At 46.3% G+C, this 22,660-nt stretch overlaps 2 protein-coding genes across 9 annotated transcripts in view; one reads left to right on the top strand and one right to left on the bottom strand.

The window, feature by feature from the left end:
- The first annotated feature begins 435 nt into the window (after positions 1 to 435).
- PRRT1B (proline rich transmembrane protein 1B) lies at positions 436 to 22,449 on the top strand. 3 transcript variants are annotated; one of them, XM_044305405.1, is made up of 5 exons: positions 451 to 635; positions 6,499 to 6,818; positions 7,284 to 7,415; positions 8,423 to 8,599; positions 21,165 to 22,441. In XM_044305405.1, exons 1-4 carry the CDS (start codon positions 623 to 625, stop codon positions 8,567 to 8,569), a joined length of 612 nt encoding a protein of 203 aa, XP_044161340.1. In that variant the 5' UTR covers positions 451 to 622; the 3' UTR covers positions 8,570 to 8,599; positions 21,165 to 22,441. The 3 variants fall into 3 exon arrangements, with proteins under 3 accessions (XP_044161341.1, XP_044161340.1, XP_044161339.1); XM_044305406.1 differs by lacking the exon at positions 8,423 to 8,599 and having other exon boundaries at positions 436 to 635; positions 21,165 to 22,449; XM_044305404.1 differs by lacking the exon at positions 21,165 to 22,441 and having other exon boundaries at positions 8,423 to 8,868.
- RAPGEF1 (Rap guanine nucleotide exchange factor 1) overlaps positions 10,671 to 22,660 on the bottom strand; it is a 45,810-nt gene continuing 33,820 nt past the window's right edge. For all 6 annotated transcript variants that reach the window (XM_044305403.1, XM_044305398.1, XM_044305399.1 and 3 more), the window contains 10 exons: positions 16,657 to 16,741; positions 16,372 to 16,464; positions 16,061 to 16,249; positions 13,229 to 13,313; positions 13,052 to 13,146; positions 12,887 to 12,965; positions 12,559 to 12,660; positions 12,385 to 12,482; positions 12,175 to 12,303; positions 10,671 to 11,181 (listed from right to left, as the gene is read on the bottom strand). In XM_044305403.1, coding sequence (XP_044161338.1) covers positions 11,031 to 11,181; positions 12,175 to 12,303; positions 12,385 to 12,482; positions 12,559 to 12,660; positions 12,887 to 12,965; positions 13,052 to 13,146; positions 13,229 to 13,313; positions 16,061 to 16,249; positions 16,372 to 16,464; positions 16,657 to 16,741 — 1,106 coding nt within the window. In that variant the 3' untranslated portion in view covers positions 10,671 to 11,030. The remainder of the gene's footprint in view (positions 11,182 to 12,174; positions 12,304 to 12,384; positions 12,483 to 12,558; positions 12,661 to 12,886; positions 12,966 to 13,051; positions 13,147 to 13,228; positions 13,314 to 16,060; positions 16,250 to 16,371; positions 16,465 to 16,656; positions 16,742 to 22,660) is intronic.

The following is a 22,660-nucleotide window of genomic DNA, read 5'->3' as shown; positions in this document are numbered from 1 at the left end:
AATGGCAGCACAGCCGTTAGGGGGTCACCAGCTGGGCTCGCTTGGGGACAATCAGCATCAAGACTGCAACTCAACTTCAATCCTATTCTTTGGCCACAGTGGCTTCCTATGGGCTGCGATGCAGCAGAGCCGAGTAGGCGACACTACGATTGGGGTCTTGCCCTGACCACCAACAGGAAAGCTGTGTCTCTAATGGCTAACCATGGTGCAAGGAGCAATCTGACCGCTATAGACATGGGGCGAGCACTGACGTGGCCCCGTACCAGGCTCTTCTCCCACCTACTACACCCTTTGTACCATCATGGCATTGAGTAAAATGGTACTGCCAGCCTTCCCTGTGAAATCCGCACCAGGAGCTGAGCTGCTATTTGCACAGCCTTCCGCAAACAGCTCTGTCAATTATTAATGAGGCACCTGAGAGCCAGGAAACTGAGACCGAAGGGAGAGGGAAGGGGCAGAAGACCGAGAGGAGCGGGCAGCAGCAGGGTGGGCACCAGTCAGGAGAAGGATGAGCCAGCCTGTGCCTGCAGACCGGGAGGAGCAGGATTAATGAGAAGAGGAGGATAACACTCATCAGACACTGCACCAAGTCCTGGGCAAGGAGTACCAAGAGCTGCGGACCATGGCTGCTACAGGTAACACACAAAGGGTGCCCCAACTGGGACAGAGACTGTAAGCTCTTGGGCCCACACTGACCCCTCCCTATGCCCAGCTGGCAGCACCACAGAGCTTGGCTATAGGTGTGGGTCAGGCAGGGATTAAATTAGTTTTTGTCTGACAACCAAGCAGTTGTCAAGCCAAGGAAATACAAATGTCATATAATTGATAGGATTCTTCAAAATGTCTAAAGAACTACAACCCCCAGCATACTGGGAGAACTACTCCCTAACACAGGAGTGCAGGGGGGCAGCGGTTGAGCATGGGGGTTTACAGTTTAGAGTTTTTACTGACAACTAGTAATTTGCTGACATCTGACAACCCGTAGATACATTATATGGACTGGACGGAGGAGGAAATGAAAGCGAGGAATCTGAACCCCCCCCCCCCCCCCAAACGTAGAGGGAATTCCCATATACAGGTCGACAACCACCTCGTATTAAAACAGGTTGTCAGAGTCCGAGCAGCACCAGGATCCTGTCTGGACTAGTTCATGTACTTACTATATAATCTACAGCAGCTGCGGATTACAAATCAGCGCTCATCCTGCGGTTCTCATGTGCAAACAATAGGGCCCCTGCGTCATTAACCCTAGGGGCCCCTACAGTAATCTGAATGGAGGTTGTACAAGTTAAATATCAACATTTAAAGGGTCAGTAACAAAGTCAAACTCAAAAGAACAGTACAGTCATCTACCCCCCCCCCCCCCGAAATGGCTGATAACAGGGGGCAATAGACTGTATTCTCCTGTCCTACAGTCATCCTCTCCCCTGAAATGGCTGATAACAGGGGGCAATAGACTGTATTCTCCTGTCCTACAGTCATCCTCTCCCCTGAAATGGCTGATAACAGGGGGCAATAGACTGTATTCTCCTGTCCTACAGTCATCCTCTCCCCTGAAATGGCTGATAACAGGGGGCAATAGACTGTATTCTCCTGTCCTACAGTCATCCTCTCCTCTGAAATGGCTGATAACAGGGGGCAATAGACTGTATTCTCCTGTCCTACAGTCATCCTCTCCCCTGAAATGGCTGATAACAGGAGGCAATAGACTGTATTCTCCTGTCCTACAGTCATCCTCTCCCCTGAAATGGCTGATAACAGGGGGCAATAGACTGTATTCTCCTGTCCTACAGTCATCCTCTCCCCTGAAATGGCTGATAACAGGGGGCAATAGACTGTATTCTCCTGTCCTACAGTCATCCTCTCCCCTGAAATGGCTGATAACAGGGGGCAATAGACTGTATTCTCCTGTCCTACAGTCATCCTCTCCCCTGAAATGTCTGATAACAGGGGGCAATAGACTGTATTCTCCTGTCCTACAGTCATCCTCTCCCCTGAAATGGCTGATAACAGAGGGCAATAGACTGTATTCTCCTGTCCTACAGTCATCCTCTCTCCTGAAATGGCTGATAACAGGGGCAATAGACTGTATTCTCCTGTCCTACAGTCATCCTCTCCCCTGAAATGGCTGATAACAGGGGGCAATAGACTGTATTCTCCTGTCCTACAGTCACCCTCTCCCCTGAAATGGCTGATAACAGGGGGCAATAGACTGTATTCTCCTGTCCTACAGTCATCCTCTCCCCTGAAATGGCTGATAACAGGGAGCAATAGACTGTATTCTCCTGTCCTACAGTCATCCTCTCCCCTGAAATGGCTGATAACAGGGAGCAATAGACTGTATTCTCCTGTCCTACAGTCATCCTCTCCTCTGAAATGGCTGATAACAGGGGGCAATAGACTGTATTCTCCTGTCCTACAGTCATCCTCTCCCCTGAAATGGCTGATAACAGGGAGCAATAGACTGTATTCTCCTGTCCTACAGTCATCCTCCCCCCTGAAATGGCTGATAACAGGGGGCAATAGACTGTATTCTCCTGTCCTACAGTCATCCTCTCCCCTGAAATGGCTGATAACAGGGAGCAATAGACTGTATTCTCCTGTCCTACAGTCATCCTCTCCCCTGAAATGGCTGATAACAGGGAGCAATAGACTGTATTCTCCTGTCCTACAGTCATCCTCTCCCCTGAAATGGCTGATAACAGGGGGCAATAGACTGTATTCTCCTGTCCTACAGTCATCCTCTCCCCTGAAATGGCTGATAACAGGGGGCAATAGACTGTATTCTCCTGTCCTACAGTCATCCTCTCCCCTGAAATGGCTGATAACAGGGAGCAATAGACTGTATTCTCCTGTCCTACAGTCATCCTCTCCCCTGAAATGGCTGATAACAGGGGGCAATAGACTGTATTCTCCTGTCCTACAGTCATCCTCTCCCCTGAAATGGCTGATAACAGGGAGCAATAGACTGTATTCTCCTGTCCTACAGTCATCCTCTCCTCTGAAATGGCTGATAACAGGGGGCAATAGACTGTATTCTCCTGTCCTACAGTCATCCTCTCCCCTGAAATGGCTGATAACAGGGAGCAATAGACTGTATTCTCCTGTCCTACAGTCATCCTCTCCCCTGAAATGGCTGATAACAGGGGGCAATAGACTGTATTCTCCTGTCCTACAGTCATCCTCTCCCCTGAAATGGCTGATAACAGGGGGCAATAGACTGTATTCTCCTGTCCTACAGTCATCCTCTCCCCTGAAATGGCTGATAACAGGGAGCAATAGACTGTATTCTCCTGTCCTACAGTCATCCTCTCCCCTGAAATGGCTGATAACAGGGAGCAATAGACTGTATTCTCCTGTCCTACAGTCATCCTCTCCCCTGAAATGGCTGATAACAGGGGGCAATAGACTGTATTCTCCTGTCCTACAGTCATCCTCTCCCCTGAAATGGCTGATAACAGGGGGCAATAGACTGTATTCTCCTGTCCTACAGTCATCCTCTCCCCTGAAATGGCTGATAACAGGGAGCAATAGACTGTATTCTCCTGTCCTACAGTCATCCTCTCCCCTGAAATGGCTGATAACAGGGGGCAATAGACTGTATTCTCCTGTCCTACAGTCATCCTCTCCCCTGAAATGGCTGATAACAGGGGGCAATAGACTGTATTCTCCTGTCCTACAGTCATCCTCTCCCCTGAAATGGCTGATAACAGGGGGCAATAGACTGTATTCTCCTGTCCTACAGTCATCCTCTCCCCTGAAATGGCTGATAACAGGGGGCAATAGACTGTATTCTCCTGTCCTACATTATTATAGTAGTTATATTCTTGTACATAGGGGGCAGTATTATAGTAGTTATATTCTTGTATATAGGAGCAGTATTATAGTAGTTATATTCTTGTACATAGGAGCAGTATTATAGTAGATATATTCTTGTACATAGCAGGCAGTATTATAGTAGTTATATTCTTGTACATAGGAGCAGTATTATAGTAGTTATATTCTTGTACATAGGAGCAGTATTATAGTAGTTATATTCTTGTACATAGGAGCAGTATTATAGTAGTTATATTATTGTACATAGGAGCAGTATTATAGTAGTTATATTCTTGTACATAGGAGGGGTAGTATTATAGTAGTTATATTCTTGTACATAGGAGCAGTATTATAGTAGTTATATTCTTGGACATAGGAGCAGTATTATAGTAGTTATATTCCTGTACATAGGAGGCAGTATTATAGTAGTGATATTCTTGTACATAGGAGGGGTAGTATTATAGTAGTTATATTCTTGTACATAGGAGCAGTATTATAGTAGTTATATTCTTGGACATAGGAGCAGTATTATAGTAGTTATATTCCTGTACATAGGAGGGAGTATTATAGTAGTTATATTCTTGGACATAGGAGCAGTATTATAGTAGTTATATTCTTGTACATAGGAGGCAGTATTATAGTATATATATTCTTGTACATAGGAGGCAGTATTATAGTAGTTATATTCTTGTACATAGGAGGGAGTATTATAGTAGTTATATTCTTGTACATAGGAGCAGTATTATAGCAGTTATATTCTTGTACATAGGAGCAGTATTATAGTAGTTATATTCTTGTACATAGGAGCAGTATTATAGTAGTTATATTCCTGTACATAGGAGCAGTATTATAGTAGTTATATTCTTGTACATAGGAGCAGTATTATAGTAGTTATATTCTTGTACATAGGAGGCAGTATTATAGTAGTTATATTCTTGTACATAGGAGGCAGTATTATAGTAGTTCTATTCCTGTACATAGGAGCAGTATTACAGTAGTTATATTCCTGTACATAGGAGCAGTATTATAGTAGTTATATTCTTGTACATAGGAGCAGTATTATAGTAGTTATATTCTTGTACATATGAGCAGTATTATAGTAGTTATATTCTTGTACATAGGAGGCAGTATTATAGTAGTTATATTCTTGTACATAGGAGCAGTATTATAGTAGTTATATTCTTGTACATAGGAGCAGTATTATAGTAGTTATATTCTTGTACATAGGAGCAGTATTATAGTAGTTATACTCTTGTACATAGGAGGCAGTATTATAGTAGTTATATTCCTGTACATAGGAGGCAGTATTATAGTAGTTATATTCTTGTACATAGGAGGCAGTATTATAGTAGTTATATTCTTGTACATAGGAGGCAGTATTATAGTAGTTATATTCCTGTACATAGGAGCAGTATTATAGTAGTTATATTCTTGTACATAGGAGCAGTATTATAGTAGTTATATTCTTGTACATAGGAGGCAGTATTATAGTAGTTATATTCTTGTACATAGGAGGCAGTATTATAGTAGTTATATGGGGGGCAGAATTATAATTTTAGGATGGAAGGAGGAGACTGGTGGACAAATGTTTCTAGATAATATCCTCTGTGAAGGTAATAACGGTCGCTCAGGAGACAGGATAAGAGGGGCACCCAGGATAGGGACGCTCACATTACTGGTGATGCCATTAGTCCAGCTTCTTGTTCCATGTTGTTACGCCCAGCACGGGTCTCAGGACACTGAGGTGAATAGTAACGTAAAGTAATAAAATGATATCTATAAACAATCTCCATCATTTCCTCATGTGATTAATAAGAGTCGACAACTGAGGGAAACTAAACAGAAGCAATAGTGCAGAGATTACAGTGGATTACAGGGAACACCCGCCTCTAATCCAGGGTCACTACAATCCCAGTGAATTAGTCCTGGAGTGTGCACCGGACATGGCCTTCTATGGGCCGTCTCCCAGCTTTTCCAGGGTCCTGCGTGGCCTAGTCGTGTAGTAGTACAGAAGCCGGCTGATCTTGGAGGCTGCGGTGCTGGCCATTTCTCAGGCAGGTGTCATTCAGGAGCCTGGTGCGGGAAGAGGTGATGGCAGCCATATTGGCCTCCACCCAGCTTTCCCAGACAATAGACAGGTCTTTTATAGTTGACAAGTCCTGCAGCAGTTCTTCTTGAACGACAACACGCCGCCGACATGAAGGAATATTCCGGAATCGCTCTGTAACCCCCTGATAGGTAGCTGCGGTTCCTTCCAGTTCGCCACCTTTGCCGTGTACTTTGGCGTCTTTACTGTAAACATGATTCACCATATTGTGGGACACGGTCGGCCAATGTTTATACAGCGCCAGGAGAACAAACAGCCAGAATCTTATCAGCGGAGCTCGAAAATAACCCGTTCCAAGAGAAGTAGTGTCCGCAAAAAGTTACTAAATACTTCTCGCAGCTGAGGGTTTGCTACTATTGAATCCAGTCTAGATAATGGACTCCAGACCGACACATTGTAACAAACCATCAGGACAGGACGGATTTGTGCTGCTGCCGGCTGCAGCTCGCAGGGGTTAGTCTAGATACACTGTAACGAGCCCTCAGCTGTAGGAAGGACTGCAGCTCAGATGCGCTTGCGCTGTATTCATGGTCGGCATGGTAACGCTGTTCTGTTTGCAATCCTGGTTTATTTAGGTTCTGCAGAAATGGAGGTTCCGATCCAAGAGGACGGGGAGAGAAGTGAAGCCACGGCAGAAATGAGCCACGGAGCTGACACTCCTGACCATGTCCAGCCCAAGAACACCTCAGAGGAACCTAAAGGAATAGAGAACACAGGATTTGTTGGGGACCCCCCACCTTATTCCCCCCCAGACCCAAAGATTGCTCATCTCCTGTATCCCAGCTACCCAGCGAACTTCTCGGGGAACACGCCCGTCTACTACCAGTCCGCGCCCGCCATGTCCAGTGTGTACAGTCAGCAGAACCTGGCACCGGGGTCGTACCCCTATATCATAGTAAGAGTCCTCTTCTGCTCTGCTTTTAACCATCTGTCCCCGGTAAAGCTGGGTGACCACCAATATGTCCGCACCCAACTTTAGGAGGCTCCTGAATGGCCAACCTGTGCAGCATTATGGCGGTGAGGGACACAGAATGCTATTCAGGGGGTCTGGGAAAGCTGGGTGGTTTTATACATTTGGGGATGTTAACACCATAAACCCTCCATACGCTGGGAGAACGATGGCCGCCCCCGCAGTGCTTTTTGCCCATCACGTCGTCTTTTTTTGCACGCAGATCGGGTACACAAAGGGTTAACCGCGCATCTTTCCCGAAGAAATAAGATCTTGGAGGAGTCTCGTTCCAGCAATGAATTATTAATGCCCAAAAGTTTGCTCGCCCCCCCAATGAAAATACTTCAAGATCGGCCTCGTGTCCCTATTATTTTCATGGCTTTTGCTGATGCCGCCATTGCTTCTCCGCAGAACGACAGCGCCCTGGGGATGCCGCCTTCACAGCCGGAGGTGAGGACCAAGGACTACATGGTGGAGTCGGTGCTGGTCACGTTCTTCTGCTGCTTCCTGACGGGGATCATCGCTGTGGTCTACTCGCATGAGGTAAGACACGGGTCATGGGGTGGGGGGTCCGTCTGTAATGGCCTAGAGCGGAGAACCCCTGTGCCGAGCAAATCACAGACTGGGCGTTAATTATTCAGGGTGGAAAAAGCAAACCCGGCCGATCCCAGAACAATCCGCACCATGTAATATTAATGGGGTGAATATCATATGGGCCGAGCCGGGGAGGTGTTAACCCTATAATGACCACAGGTGCTATGAGCCTTAAAGGGGCCACAGTCCCACATGAGCTGCAGCAAAGCCATTCAGGCGACCCCTATGGCAGGATCTTTCTGGTCCAGGACAGGGGACCCTCTATATTAACCCAGACTGCCCTGTAAGGACCAGGCCCAGTATAGCAAGCTTTCTCCAGATATTACCTGGTGCTGTTGACGGATCTAATATTCTTATAGCACCTTCAGCCTCTAGAACATTAACCTACGAGGCCAGGTTAACACTTGCGCTTTACTGCTAATTGCCATGGTTTTCGCTGTGCGGTTATTGGCCACATGGTTGATACCTAAAAACAAAAAACGCATCATACAAACAGAATGTGGGTTTTCCTGCGCGGTCATCTGCTACGTGTGAACCCAACCTCACAGACTAGACCAGGCATCCTCAAACGGCGGCCCTCCAGCTGTTGCAAAACTACAACTCCCAGCATGCCCGAACAGCCTACAGGTATCAGCCTACAGCAGGGCATTGTGAGAGTTGTAGTTTTACAACAGGTGGAGGGCCGCAGTTTGAGGATGCCTGGACTAGACCCATCACCTGTGCAAAAACACTGAAGGTCTAATGGAAACCATCAGTATTCTGGTGATACAAGCCCCATCCCACAGACAGAGCCTAGATCAGGGGTCAGCAACCTCCGGCACTGCATCTCCCATCATGCACTCTTGCTGGGAGTTGTAGTTTCACAACAGCTGGAGTGCCGGAGGTTGCTGCCCCCTAGTGGTACAGCCCATACACAGCACGCCTCGGTCTCACCCACCTGCCTCTCTCCTCTCCAGACCCGATCGGCACTGAGCAGAGGCGACCTCCTGCAGGCCCAGGAGTCCTCCCGCAAGGCGCGCTCCCTCATCCTCTTCAGCCTGCTCTTTGGCGTCTTCATCTCAGCCAGCTGGATCATATACGTGGTGGTGACCATATTCTTATGACGGGGAACGAAGCTCTGGGAACTGTAAAAAGTAAACTCAATATCGCATCTCGCCCTGAAGGACAGGGGCGAGGGGGCTCCGGCCGTAGGGCCTTGTGTATATGTACAGGGGACACAAATACAATGGACCTTTTTTAAATTAAAATTAGCATTTTTTCTTTTTGGTCTCCACTTGATCGTTCAGAGGGCGACGCTCTTTCTAATGCACCTTTGGTTTGATTTACTCCACTTGCTGTCAGTGACTAGAACTAATTATTCTTAATTAAACCCAGAGCATGAAAATCCTATACCAGGGGTAGGCAACCTCCGGCACTCCAGCTGTTGTAAAACTACAACTCCCAGCATGCATACTTGTTCTGCTCTTCTCAGAACTCTCAAAGAAATGAATGGAGCATGCTGGGAATTGTAGTTTCACAACAGCTGGAGTGCCGAAGGTTGCTGATCCCTGTCCTATACGCAAATTTTCAAGAAATCTACAGTAAGTCCAGTTGCCTTGATTTAGTCTTTACAGATATATCATGACCTGGATAAATGAGAACCTTCACAGACACCTGTCCTATACAGACCTAATATGGATACTTTCTAACAATCAGCCAGCTGAAATAAGTATTTGCTGTGCGCAGAATGCACGTTTCCATTCAGTGACAGCAAGCAGAGACCAGAAAAAATGCTGGGGATTTATAAAAAAAAAGTGTATTAGAAAATCCCAGAACATTATACATGATATAAGGCAGGTGCGTTTGTAATAGACAGCGCCACCTGCTGGAATAGATATGAACTGCAACACAATGCTGCACGTCACAAGGAGGTGAAAATAAACCTGTAGGTGCGATTTACTGAACCAATATCAACGCTTTCTATGTGACCTTACAGCCAGACAGATACGAACCGTCCACATTCACTCCTCCTGTTCACGATAGAGACATCCTACAGCTTATAGGGGCATGGCTGCACTTATTAAATCTGCGGAACTACAAATCCCAGCACACCAGCCACCCAAGCAGCACACATGCTCACGGCTTTCATCGAACCCCCAGATCGGAGTGACCACTTCAAGAAAAAAAAAAAGTGTGAACTTCCTTTTATTTAAATTAATAACTCTGAAGTCTGGGGGATGCTTAGCATCAGACACACCGGCTGCGAGCACCGTCACATGGGAGGATGATGGGAATCCTCACTCAAGAATCCAGGCAGCATCAAACACACCGGCTGCGAGCACCGTCACATGGGAGGATGATGGGAATCCTCGCTCGAGAAACCAGGCAGCATCAGACACACGGGCTGCGAGCACCGTCACATGGGAGGATGATGGGAATCCTCGCTCGAGAAACCAGGCAGCATCAGACACACGGGCTGCGAGCACCGTCACATGGGAGGATGATGGGAATCCTCGCTCGAGAAACCAGGCAGCATCAGACACACGGGCTGCGAGCACCGTCACATGGGAGGATGATGGGATTCCTCACTCGAGAAGCCAGGCGGCATCAGACACCCTGGCTGCGAGTACCGTCACATGGGAGGATAATGGGAATCCTCACTCGAGAAGCCAGCCAGCACTACACACCGGCTGCGAGCACTGTCACATGGGCGGATGATGGGATTTCTCGCTCGAGAAGCCAGGCAGCATCAGACACACCGGCTGCGAGCACCGGCACATGGGAGGATGATGGGATTCCTTGCTCGAGAATCCAGGCAGCAGACACACTGGCTGTGAGCACCGGCACATGGGAGGATGATGGGATTCCTTGCTCGAGAATCAAGGCAGCAGACACACCGGTTGCAAGCACAGTCACATGGGCGGATGATGGGATTCCTCGCTCGAGAAGCCAGTCAGTGGAGAACAAAGACGTTTAAAACATTTATTTGACCTCCTGTGAGACGGATGCGGCGGCCTCTGGTCGCGTTACACAGACGGGTGGTCCGCGCGCTCAGGGGGTTTCCGCTATGTACATCAGTCTCTGTATACTTGTCATGCAACAGCATAAAAAAGAATAATAATAATAATAATAATAATACTACATGTCACATTGCGCCAACTCCCCCCCCCCCCCCTCCCCACAAACAGAAAATGTATATTTACAGGAGCTGCTCGCTGCTGCCCCCCGCTGGGGGTGAAGGGAAAACGTGGCGTCCAAAATAAACCAACCTTCTTGTCAAAACAGAAAAATAATAACTCTCTGGGTTCCACATTGGTGGTTCCTTTGCGGACATCCAGTCAGCCATGTCTTCTTCTCCGGGGAGGTCCGCGAGTCACAGCACAAAATCCAATATGTCTACCCTTCCATGGACGTGTAATGGGATGACACGCTGCTGCGTTTGGCCTCGGGTTGATGGTAAAGAAGCATAAAGAATGATCCACTGGGAACCAGGATGAATGACCCCCCCACCCCCGCCAGTCGCTTGTATCTCGGAGGTCCCCTATATTCAGTGTCCGCCGGGCGGCGTCGCCCATTCGCCTTACTTTAGGTTTTTTCGTCTCGTTCTGTCTTTCGCCTCGTGATGTTACGAGGTTTGATTTTCAGGGAGAGCTCCCATAAAGCTTCCTCGGCCAGGTGGTCGCTGAAGTCGTTGAAGAAAGAGATGATGTCATCGTTGCGCCGGATTTCATAATGACTGTACGGAGAAAAAATAAAATAAATCAGAACAAAAACATTATACTGGGCAACGAGGGGTGCGCCGATACGGCTCAACTTCATCATCGCATAACGACAAGTTCTGTAGTTGTGTGCTACTACTTTTCACCATCTCTGCTTGCCGCCGGTGAATCTTGTTTACATCCAGTAAAGCTGTCCTGGCCAAATGCTTCTTACAGCTGAGGGTTTGTTACAACTGTATCCAGTCTAGACAATCCTCTTGCAGCTCACACGCTCCTCTACAAATGGTTTGTTACAATGTATTAGCGCATGTGAAACGCAACAGCCTGGAAACCACAGAGAATTATCTAGACCAGGGATCAGCAACCTTCGACTCTCCAGGTGCTGCCAAACTACAACTCCCAGCATGCACACTTACTTGGCTGTTCTTGCAACTCCCATAGAAGTCAAGTAAGGATTCTGGGAGTTGTAGTTTCTGAACAGCTGGAGTGCCGGAGGCCGCTGATCCCTGATCTAGACTGAACAGAACATAGCAAACCCTCAGCTGTGAAAATCACTATCCATGTACCGTGGATGTAAACAATTATATCATTCACTGAAAGCAAGAAGAGATCTTGAAAAGAACTGAAAAGCAGAGCATAGTGGACACGTGACGATTAAAAGCCGCATGCCTGTCTGACACAGCGTGGGATGAATATTCATGCGATATGTAAGGTCTTACACCAGGCATGCTCAACCTGCGGCCCTCCAGCTGTTGGAAAACTACAACTCCCATAATTCCCGGACAGCCTACAGAAGGGCATGGTGGGAGTTGTAGTTTTACAACAGCTGGAGGGCCGTAGGCCATACAGGTCTATTCACACGGTGCAGAAATTCTTGCAAAATTTGCAGAAGAAAAGAAGCAATGTAACTGCAACATGTGAACAGACGGTGAAAGCGATGAGACCACCGGCTGATTTAACCCTTTAGCATGATAGGTAATCAGGCGGGCTATGAACGACTCTCCACTTACACCTGCTGGAATCGCCTCATGCTGTCCAGGATATTAAACTGCTGCCATCGTTTGGAGAAGTTCACTTTTCCATCAATGTGGTCGGGGTTCCCCAGGTGCACGAAGGTGAGATCCTGTAAGATCAGACCCCTGGAGGCAAAAGACAAGAAACGTTTCACCAGATGACGGCGACGAATCACCAGCGGGTAGACCGCCCTTTACAACACTTACAGGTACGGTATACACGGAGGTTCTACTTCGGACAGCGCGGCTCGGTACGCCCGGAAGGAGGAGGAGCTGTCGATCAGAGTGCAGTATTCAGCAAGGCCCTGTGGGACAGAACATGGCGTTTAATGCGGCGACGCGTCCGGCGTCAGAGGAGGAGCAGCTCTGCAGGAGCCTCACCTCAGATGTCTGCTTCTGCCACTCCAGGCGCCGGATGGGCGCAGAGTCCAGCGCGGAGAGGATGGCGAGGTACGAGTTGAAGTTGTTCAGCTTCCTCAGGTGCTGTGGAGACAGAAAAATGGAGAAGTTAACAGCTCTGGATTTCAATATCTTTGCTTGCTGTCAGTAAATGGGAAGAATTTTGTGCACACCCAGAGGCTAGAAACCTGTCCAGACGGAGGGTCTGTTACAGTCTGGACAATCCTCTGTATAAAGCATAAACAGCTGGCGGAGAGCTGAGAAGCCACACCGTTTCCATCCGGTGGGAACGCGCCCGTACGTTACTTACTTTCATAATTTTGATGAATTTTAGCAGCAGCCTCTCGCGGTCCTGCGCCTTCTCCTGCAGCATGATGATGGATCGCACCCTGGGGAGGATGAGGAAGGGGGGGGTGATCATTTGTATATTTCACTGTACTTCTCCGCACAGCATCCGTCCCTCCGCATCTCTTACCAATACGACATGTTGTTGAAGTGCTCAGTGAACTGTGTCAGGTTTGGACTCTTCTCCTCATTTTGTTCTTTTGCCCAAAGGAGAACCTCCGGAATCTGTGACGGGTAAGAGGTTAGGGTGTAACAGGGTGCGGTGACTATCGGCAGCTCGTAGACCTCCCCGCGCCTCTGCCCTTACCTCGATTTTATAGAAGAGCTCTGCGTCCAGAAGCGTCAGCTGCTCCGCAACTTCATGACTGTGGAAATCGTGCAGCGTTCCCGGCCTGGAATAAGAAGCGAGAACGTACGAGACTGAAGTCAGGGTCTGAGGCAGAGCCGCGTGGCTCAACACGACTACAGCTGGACCGCTCTATTTACACCGTGCGCTCCTTGTGCTAGGTTTTATTTTTTGCAAAATCGGAACTTTCAGTCTGAATATACCCTAAAGTGAATGATCTCGCCATGCTGAGCTTGTGCAGAGCAGACAATCGGAACAAGCAATGCTGCAGTGTAAAGCATGTAGAGCAGGAGTGCACAACCTTTTTTGGTCTGAGGGCTGTATTGTCACACTGGTCTATTTCAATGGGGTTGCAAAATAAAAAAAAAATTAAAAAATGATTGGCGCTCATTTGCATCGGCCTATTACACAGGCCGATGCAAAGTAAATGGGGAGGAATGATCACTACCACAGCCTGGTTATTACCGCCTCCTGCCCCCGGTTACCAGTGAGCACTTTACCTCAGGGGCTCATGCAGATGGCCGTAGTGTTTCGCGCTCCGCCCGTGTACCGACACTATGACCGAAATGACTATTCTTGTCCAAAATTGCGGGACGGATGCGGACCCATTCATACGGTCGTCTGAATGAGCCCTAATAGCGGGGACGGTGCTTGTAGGTTAACCCTTTAATGACTAGGCCACCTATACACATTATGGAACACGTGCAGTTTTTCAGCGCAGATTCCCTTACGGAAAAACCGCAGTATATTGCGGTACCAGCAAAGCGTAAGGGATTACACAAATCTCATGTAGATTCTTTCCACGCAGTAATTGACACGCCGTGCAGATTTCAAAATAAATAGCAGGTCAACTATGTTTGGGGTTTTAGCCGTAGATTTCACCTATTTCAATAGAAGGGCGAGATCTGCAGCAAAACCGCATCGAATACCGCAATTAGACATTATGGTATTTGGTGCGGACATGTGACCAGGGACTATTTTTTTATGATTTAGCTCAAGTGCTTCAAACTGTTGTAACTTATTTTAAATTTTTATTTGTTTGACTACAAAAATCTATTTTGCTACTTTTTTTATGTGACACTTAGGGCTTTATAATATTGTGTTTTATTTAGGGGAAACTGAAAAAATGTTTTCCTTTTGACACCAAAATAAATTATAATTCGTTCCCTATTTTGTGTCGGTTATTTTCCTCTATAATATGTATCGTTTCAAGTGAATGGGGCGATAATGGCCGGGTGGGTGGGTGGTTGGTGTGGGTGTTTTTTTTAATGCATTTTATAATTTTATTTAAAAAATGTGTCTTCTACATTTGTCCCCCAGGAGGTCAAAAAAAGACGTTTGGGGGACAATGAGACTTTTTTTTTGCGCCTTTTTATTTTTATTTTATCTGTATAAATTTTATTTATAATTCTTTTTGCTTTAATTCCTCTATTAGGCTACTTTCACACCTGCGTTAGGTGCGGATCCGTCTAGTATCTGCACAGAGGGATCCGCACCGATAATGCAAACGCTTGTATCTGTTCAGAACGGATCCGTTTGCATTACCATTGTTCATGATAATGCAAACGGATCCGTTTTGACTTACACTGAGAGTCAATGGGAGGCGGATCCGTTTTCAATTGCACCATATTGTGTCAGTGAAAACGGATCCATCCTCATTGACTTACATTGTAAGTCAGGACGGATCCGCTTGCCTCTGCATCGCCAGGCGGACATCAAACCGCTGCAAGCAGCCTCCAGAGCGGAATGGAGGCTGAACGGAGGCAAACTGATGCATTCTGAGCGGAGCCTTATCCATTCAGAATGCATTGGGGCTAAACTGATCAGTTTTGGGCCGTTTGCGAGAGCCCTGAAACGGATCTCACAGGCGGACCCAGAAACGCCAGTGTGAAAGTAGCCTTACTTTAATATATTTTTGCCACATAATATGTACCCCAAAGGGTCATATGAAGACAATTGAGGGACACTGAATGTTTTTTTATTTGTATTTTAATATATATATGCCACAATTTTTTTAAAATTTTGCACAATTTCCACTGTAACTGGAGCATCCAAAGGGGCCCCAGTCACAGGGGAAACCATGCTACTATGGGGGCTTTGTACAAGGCAGGGCTGCTCAGGTTTACTGACCCTGCAGCTCTGCAGTCCGCTGCCCCCGACCATCACATGGTCGCCGGGTCCAGACCGAACAGTGCCGATTGAGTGTTAGCACCTATCTGAGGGGTAGACTGAAGCCCTGAAAACTGCTTCCGTCTTCTCCTCGGGTCCCCCGCTGTCACTGACCACTGGGGACCTGACCTGCTACAGTGCAGGAGCTGTAATCCAGTGCGGCGCTCCAGGAACGGTCAGCTGTGTTTCTGTCCTCCAAAACGGGGGCTCTGCAGCAGCACCACAGTATGACACAGGAGGTCCTGACTACCACAGACTCCATGAAGTTACAGGAGTTGTACAGGACTGGAAGAACATGGCCGCCTTCTTCTAGAAGCAGCGCCATACCTGTCTGCAGATGGTGTTTGCTGTCACAGCTCAGCACTATTGAATCTATGGAGCTGCAATACAAGCCTATATACAACCCCTTTAAGCTGAAATCAATGGTCACAGCTGAGCGCTAATGGATGACAGCTGCAGTGTAAAGCATTAAAGACATAAAAGGAACTTAATCCTCTGATAAGACAGGGGTAGATTTCATACTACTGCACATGTCAATAGACAATGCAGCTATACCGGAGGCACTGAAATTGTGGAGGACACAGGGCATACGTCAAACTGCAGACTTTGGGGGGACTCTCGTACCTTGCAGCCACTCCCCGGGCAGCCAGCGGCCTTAGAGCAGAGTTGCAATGCCTTTGCATTCTCTTGTTGTCGACCTTCTCTAGGATGTTCTTCCGCAGCACCCGGGCCAGGCTGAGCTCCCCTTTACAAACCAGTCGGAAGACCAGCTCCATCAGCAGCTTCAGGATTTCATCTGTCAGTTCCACCAAGCTGAGGGAAGAAAGATGGCGGAATAAACCCCAAGGGAAAGGAAGACTTCGGGGTCAATCCTCGTAGCATGGAAAGGTCTGCAACTTTCTAATACACGTTGCATGGAGAGGACATTCACTTACCACAGCTCGTCCACCACTCTCACCAGCACAAAGAAGGTGTTTTTGCTCACTCGCTTCTTGAACGTGTCCTGGAAGTGACAGAACCTCTCATATGTGACAAGGGTTAAAGAAATAAAGAGCTGACAGAAGACGTACAGACACGTTGGGAGTTGTAGTCCTTTAAGAGCTCTGTTCATATTGGAGCCGTGACAGATCCCAATGACTTATACTGGGGTCCGTCAGGTTTCCAGTACATGACCAGAGCTGCATTGTGTGTATCGGAGGTAATGACACTGGGAAGGATATCTATACTGGAGTTTCTGGATCAGCTCCTCTGGTGAGATGAACGTCCGGTAGGTGGTAAGGAAAGCCTCGCAGTACAGAACCAGATCTGTGGGGGAGAGAAGGACAATCCTCAATATAACAAATAGGAAGAGGGGTAACTGAACCCCAAAACAGAGCATGACAGAGTAAACAGTGGTCCTACACCCCCAACACTTCATGTGTCTCCATGTCATTAATCTAGAAAACAACTATCTGGAGCAGCATTTCATGAAAATGCATTACACTAGTGATTCTGTATTATTACTTATCCTGTACTGATCCTGAGTTACATCCTGTATTATTCCCCAGAGCTGCACTCACTATTCTGCTGGTGCAGTCACTGTGTACATACATTACTTATCCTGCACTGATCCTGAGTTACATCCTGTATTATACTCCAGAGCTGCACTCACTATTCTGCTGGTGCAGTCACTGTGTACATACATTACTTATCCTGTACTGATCCCGAGTTACATCCTGTATTATACTCCAGAGCTGCACTCACTATTCTGCTGGTGCAGTCACTGTGTACATACATTACTTATCCTGTACTGATCCTGAGTTACATCCTGTATTATACTCCAGAGCTGCACTCACTATTCTGCTGGTGCAGTCACTGTGTACATACATTACTTATCCTGTACTGATCCTGAGTAACATCCTGTATTATACTCCAGAGCTGCACTCACTATTCTGCTGGTGCAGTCACTGTGTACATACATTACTTATCCTGTACTGATCCCGAGTTACATCCTGTATTATACTGCAGAGCTGCACTCACTATTCTGCTGGTGCAGTCACTGTGTACATACATTACTTATCCTGTACTGATCCCGAGTTACATCCTGTATTATACTCCAGAGCTGCACTCACTATTCTGCTGGTGCAGTCACTGTGTACATACATTACTTATCCTGTACTGATCCTGAGTTACATCCTGTATTATACTCCAGAGCTGCACTCACTATTCTGCTGGTGCAGTCACTGTGTACATACATTACTTATCCTGTACTGATCCCGAGTTACATCCTGCATTATACTCCAGAGCTGCACTCACTATTCTGCTGGTGCAGTCACTGTGTACATACATTACTTATCCTGTACTGATCCTGAGTTACATCCTGTATTATACTCCAGAGCTGCACTCACTATTCTGCTGGTGCAGTCACTGTGTACATACATTACTTATCCTGTACTGATCCTGAGTTACATCCTGTATTATACTCCAGAGCTGCACTCACTATTCTGCTGGTGCAGTCACTGTGTACATACATTACTTATCCTGTACTGATCCTGAGTTACATCCTGTATTATACTCCAGAGCTGCACTCACTATTCTGCTGGTGCACTCACTGTGTACATACAGTGCTTTGTAAAAGTATTCACCCCCTTGACTTTTTCCGTATTTTGTTACATTACAGCCTTAAAGGGACTCTGTCACCTCGTTTTCATTTAGAAATAGAAAACAGAATATTGTCCTGTGCCTATGTGTTCACCCCCTTTGTTAGGAAGCCCATAAAAAGCTCTGGTGCAGCCAATTACCTTCAGAAGTCACATGATTAGTGACATTATGTCACCTGTGTGCAATCTAAGTGTCACATGATCTGTCGTTACATCTACACACAGCAGAGGCTGCAACACCTAAGCAAGAGGCATCAATGACCAAACACTGCCATGAAGACCGAGGAACTCTCCAAACAAGTAAGGGACAATGTTGTTCAGAAGGACAAGTCAGGGTTAGGTTATAAAAAAAATATCCAAATCTTAGATGATCCCCAGGAGCGCCATCAAATCTATCATAACCAGATGGAAAGAACATGGCACAACAGCAAACCTGCCAAGAGACGGCCACCCACCAAAACTCACGGACCGGGCAAGGAGGACATTAATCAGAGACCTAAGGTGACCCTGGAGGAGCTGCAGAGTTCCACAGCAGAGACTGGAGGATCTGTCCATAGGACGACAATAAGCCGTACGCTCCATAGAGTTGGGCTTTATGGCAGAGCGGCCAGAAGAAGCCATTACTGTCAGCTAAAGACAACAAGGCGCGTTGTGAAAAGGCGTGTGGGAGACTGCGAAATGTATGGAGGAAGGTGCTCCGGTCTGAGGAGACCCAAAATGTATGGAGGAAGGGGCTCTGGTCTGAGGAGACCCAAAATGTATGGAGGAAGGGGCTCTGGTCTGAGGAGACTAACATTGAAGTTTTCGGCCAAAGAAAACGCTATGTCTGGCGCAAACCCAACACATCACCCAAAGAACACCATCCCCACAGTGAGACATGGTGGTGGCAGCATCATGCTGGGGGATGGGACTGGGAAACTGGTCAGGGCTGAGGGAAAGATGGAAGGTGCTAAATACAGGGATATTCTTTCTTTCAAATCATATCATTTTTATTGTTAATAATAAATCAGATCAAAAGTAATAAATCACAAGCGGTACAAGCAATAGATAACACAAGAGTTCCACATACAGACGTGGACAAAATTGTTGGTACCCTTTGGTCAATGAAAGAAAAAGTCACAATGGTCACAGAAATAACTTTAATCTGACAAAAGTAATAATAAATTAAAATTCTATAAATGTTAACCAATGAAAGTCAGACATTGTTTTTCAACCATGCTTCAACAGAATTATGTAAAAAAATAAACTCATGAAACAGGCATGGACAAAAATGATGGTACCCCTAACTTAATATTTTGTTGCGCAACCTTTTGAGGCAATCACTGCAATCAAACGCTTCCTGTAACTGTCAATGAGACATCTGCACCTCTCAGCAGGTATTTTGGCCCACTCCTCATGAGCAAACTGCTCCAGTTGTGTCCGGTTTGAAGGGTGCCTTTTCCAGACTGCATGTTTCAGCTCCTTCCAAAGATGCTCAATAGGATTGAGGTCAGGGCTCATAGAAGGCCACTTTAGAATAGTCCAATTTTTTCCTCTTAGCCATTCTTGGGTGTTTTTAGCGGTGTGTTTTGGGTCATTGTCCTGTTGCAAGACCCATGACCTGCGACTGAGACCAAGCTTTCTGACACTGGCTAGTACATTTCTCTCTAGAATTCCTTGATAGTCTTGAGATTTCATTGTACCCTGCACAGATTCAAGACACCCTGTGCCAGACGCAGCAAAGCAGCCCCAGAACATAACAGAGCCTCCTCCATGTTTCACAGTAGGGACAGTGTTCTTTTCTTGATATGCTTCATTTTTTCGTCTGTGAACATACAGCTGATGTGCCTTGGCAAAAACTTCGATTTTTGTCTCATCTGTCCACAGGACATTCTCCCAGAAGCTTTGTGGCTTGTCAACATGTAGTTTGGCATATTCCAGTCTTGCTTTTTTATGATTCGTTTTCAACAATGGTGTCCTCCTTGGTCGTCTCCCATGTAGTCCACTTTGGCTCAAACAACGACGGATGGTGCGATCTGACACTGATGTTCCTTGAGCATGAAGTTCACCTTGAATCTCTTTAGAAGTCTTTCTAGGCTCTTTTGTTACCATTCGGATTATCCGTCTCTTAGATTTGTCATCAATTTTCCTCCTGCGGCCACGTCCAGGGAGGTTGGCTACAGTCCCATGGATCTTAAACTTATGAATAATATGTGCAACTGTACTCACAGGAACATCTAGTTGCTTGGAGATGGTCTTATAGCCTTTACCTTTAACATGCTTGTCTATAATTTTCTTTCTGATCTCTTGAGACAGCTCTTTCCTTTGCTTCCTCTGGTCCATGTCGAGTGTGGTACACACCATATCACCAAACAACACAGTGATTACCTGGAGCCATATATATAGGCCCAATGGCTGATTACAAGGTTGTAGACACCTGTGATGCTAATTAGTGGACACACCTTGAATTAACATGTCCCTTTGGTCACATTATGTTCTGTGTTTTCTAGGGGTACCATCATTTTTGTCCATGCCTGTTTCATGAGTTTATTTTTTTACATAATTCTGTTGAAGCATGGTTGAAAAACAATGTCTGACTTTCATTGGTTAACATTTATAGAATTTTAATTTATTATTACTTTTGTCAGATTAAAGTTATTTCTGTGACCATTGTGACTTTTTCTTTCATTGACCAAAGGGTACCAACAATTTTGTCCACGTCTGTATATATTAGCAATTCCATTACAAATGCATTATACATTTATTCCAACCCCCCCCTCCCCCACCCCCAACCATAAGTATTACCTACCCCCCTTCCCCTTACCCCCCCATTGGTAGAACAGACAGTAATTATCTAGAACAGGGGTGCACAACCTGCGGCCCGGGGGCCACATGCGGCCCTTGATACCATTCTGTGCGGCCCCCAACTATCTGGTGACATACATATATGTCTATGTCTTGTGGCTGCTCACATGTATTTTTCATGTATTCTTCCATTAGATGAGAGTCCTAGAAGTGTAACCAGACATTACTGTATGTTCAATATGCCATAAATGCTGTGTTTTAGTTGGCAATATCCCTTTAAATTTTATTTTCGGCCCTTGTCATAGGTTCAGTCTGGCGATGTGGCCCCCAACCAGAAAACGTTGTGCACCCCTGATCTAGAAAGACCAACAGTTCCCAACCACAGACTCCACAATTTATCAGACTGATGAGGACGCCCCCGTTTCAAGAATATCGCTTTCTCGTACATCAACATAGTAAACTTTACCATGAAATTCCTCCATCTTTGGGGGGAGACGTTTGAATCCAATGAAGAGCAATACGTTTCCTGGCTACGTATAATACCCTCCCTAGTGCTGTCCTACCTACCTCGTCTATACCAACATCCACCAGAGAACCCAAGATACAAGCTTCAGGGTCACGAGGAATTCTTATTGAGAAGAGACTGAATTATTTCCAGTACATTCGTCCAAAACTCATCCAACCTTGGACAGAACCACAACACATGTATTAAAGCTGCTGGATCCATATGACATCTTGGCCATGTAGCATCCGCTCCGACACCAATTCGCTGTACAAACACTGGGGTTTTGTAAACCGCGTATAATAAACAATTGCGATAGTTTAGCACATTCGTCTAAGGACGATTTCGGTTCTGCCTCCACGATGTCCTCCCCTTGTTACCTCTCCAATATCTACATCCCAGGCTTTCATTCTTGACAGTGGACGTGAATCCAGAAATGTATCTAGAAGCATTTGACATAGTAGTGCGGATATCACTCCCCATTCAATGTAAAGCAGCATCTCTTAGGGCCCCAGTATTTCCAGTTTTAGACACAGTTGCATGTATGCCGTATTTGTAAGTACTGATAACACTTCCCTCTTGGTAGGTCATACACGTCCATTATATTATTGAAGCACCTCTTTATCTAATAGGCTACTTCTTCTATTTTCTCCTTTATTTACCCAAATTTGAAACCCCTTCAAGGTTAAAAACTCAGGAAGCATATGATTGTTCAGTAAAACCTGCGATGCCCCTCAATTGTTCAGCTTTTTCCCATAAATACAGGGATATTCCTGAGCAGAACCTGCCCCACTCTGTGCGTGATCTGAGGCCAGGACGGAGGCTCACCATCCAGCAGGACAATGACCCCAAACATACGGCTAAAGCAACACTTGGGGGGTTTAATGGGAGACAAGTAAATGTGTTGGAACGGCCGAGTCACAGCCCAGATCTCAGTCCAATAGAAGATCTGTGGTCAGACGTAAAGATCGCTGTTCACGAGCGCAAACATCCGACCTGAAGGAGCCGTTCTGCAAGGAGGAATGGGCAACAATCCCAGCGGTCAGATGTGGCGACTGCTCCTAGAGGCTGATCCAGAGAGACTTGGAGCTGTGACTGCCGCAAATGGGGCTCTACAAAGTATTAACTTTAGGGGTGAATAGTTCTGCACACTGATTTTTTTCTGTTATTTTGTCCTATTTGTTGTTTGCTTCACAAAACAAAAACAAATAAATAAAATCTTCAAAGTTGTCGGCCTGTTCTGTAAGTTACATGATGCAAATCCTCAAACAATCCATGTTAATACCAGGTTGTGAGGCA

This window comes from Bufo gargarizans, chromosome 9, assembly GCF_014858855.1.
Source record: "Bufo gargarizans isolate SCDJY-AF-19 chromosome 9, ASM1485885v1, whole genome shotgun sequence".
NCBI classification, from domain to species: Eukaryota; Metazoa; Chordata; class Amphibia; order Anura; family Bufonidae; genus Bufo; species Bufo gargarizans.
The sequence above is the reverse complement of the archived record's forward strand: the minus strand, read 5'-3'. Positions and strand labels throughout refer to the sequence as shown.

Coding starts and splice junctions, on each gene's coding strand:
- PRRT1B (XM_044305405.1), top strand. Junction 6,819..7,283: donor GGTCGTACCCCTATATCATA/GTAAGAGTCCTC, acceptor GCTTCTCCGCAG/AACGACAGCGCCCTGGGGAT. Junction 7,416..8,422: donor CTGTGGTCTACTCGCATGAG/GTAAGACACGGG, acceptor TCTCCTCTCCAG/ACCCGATCGGCACTGAGCAG.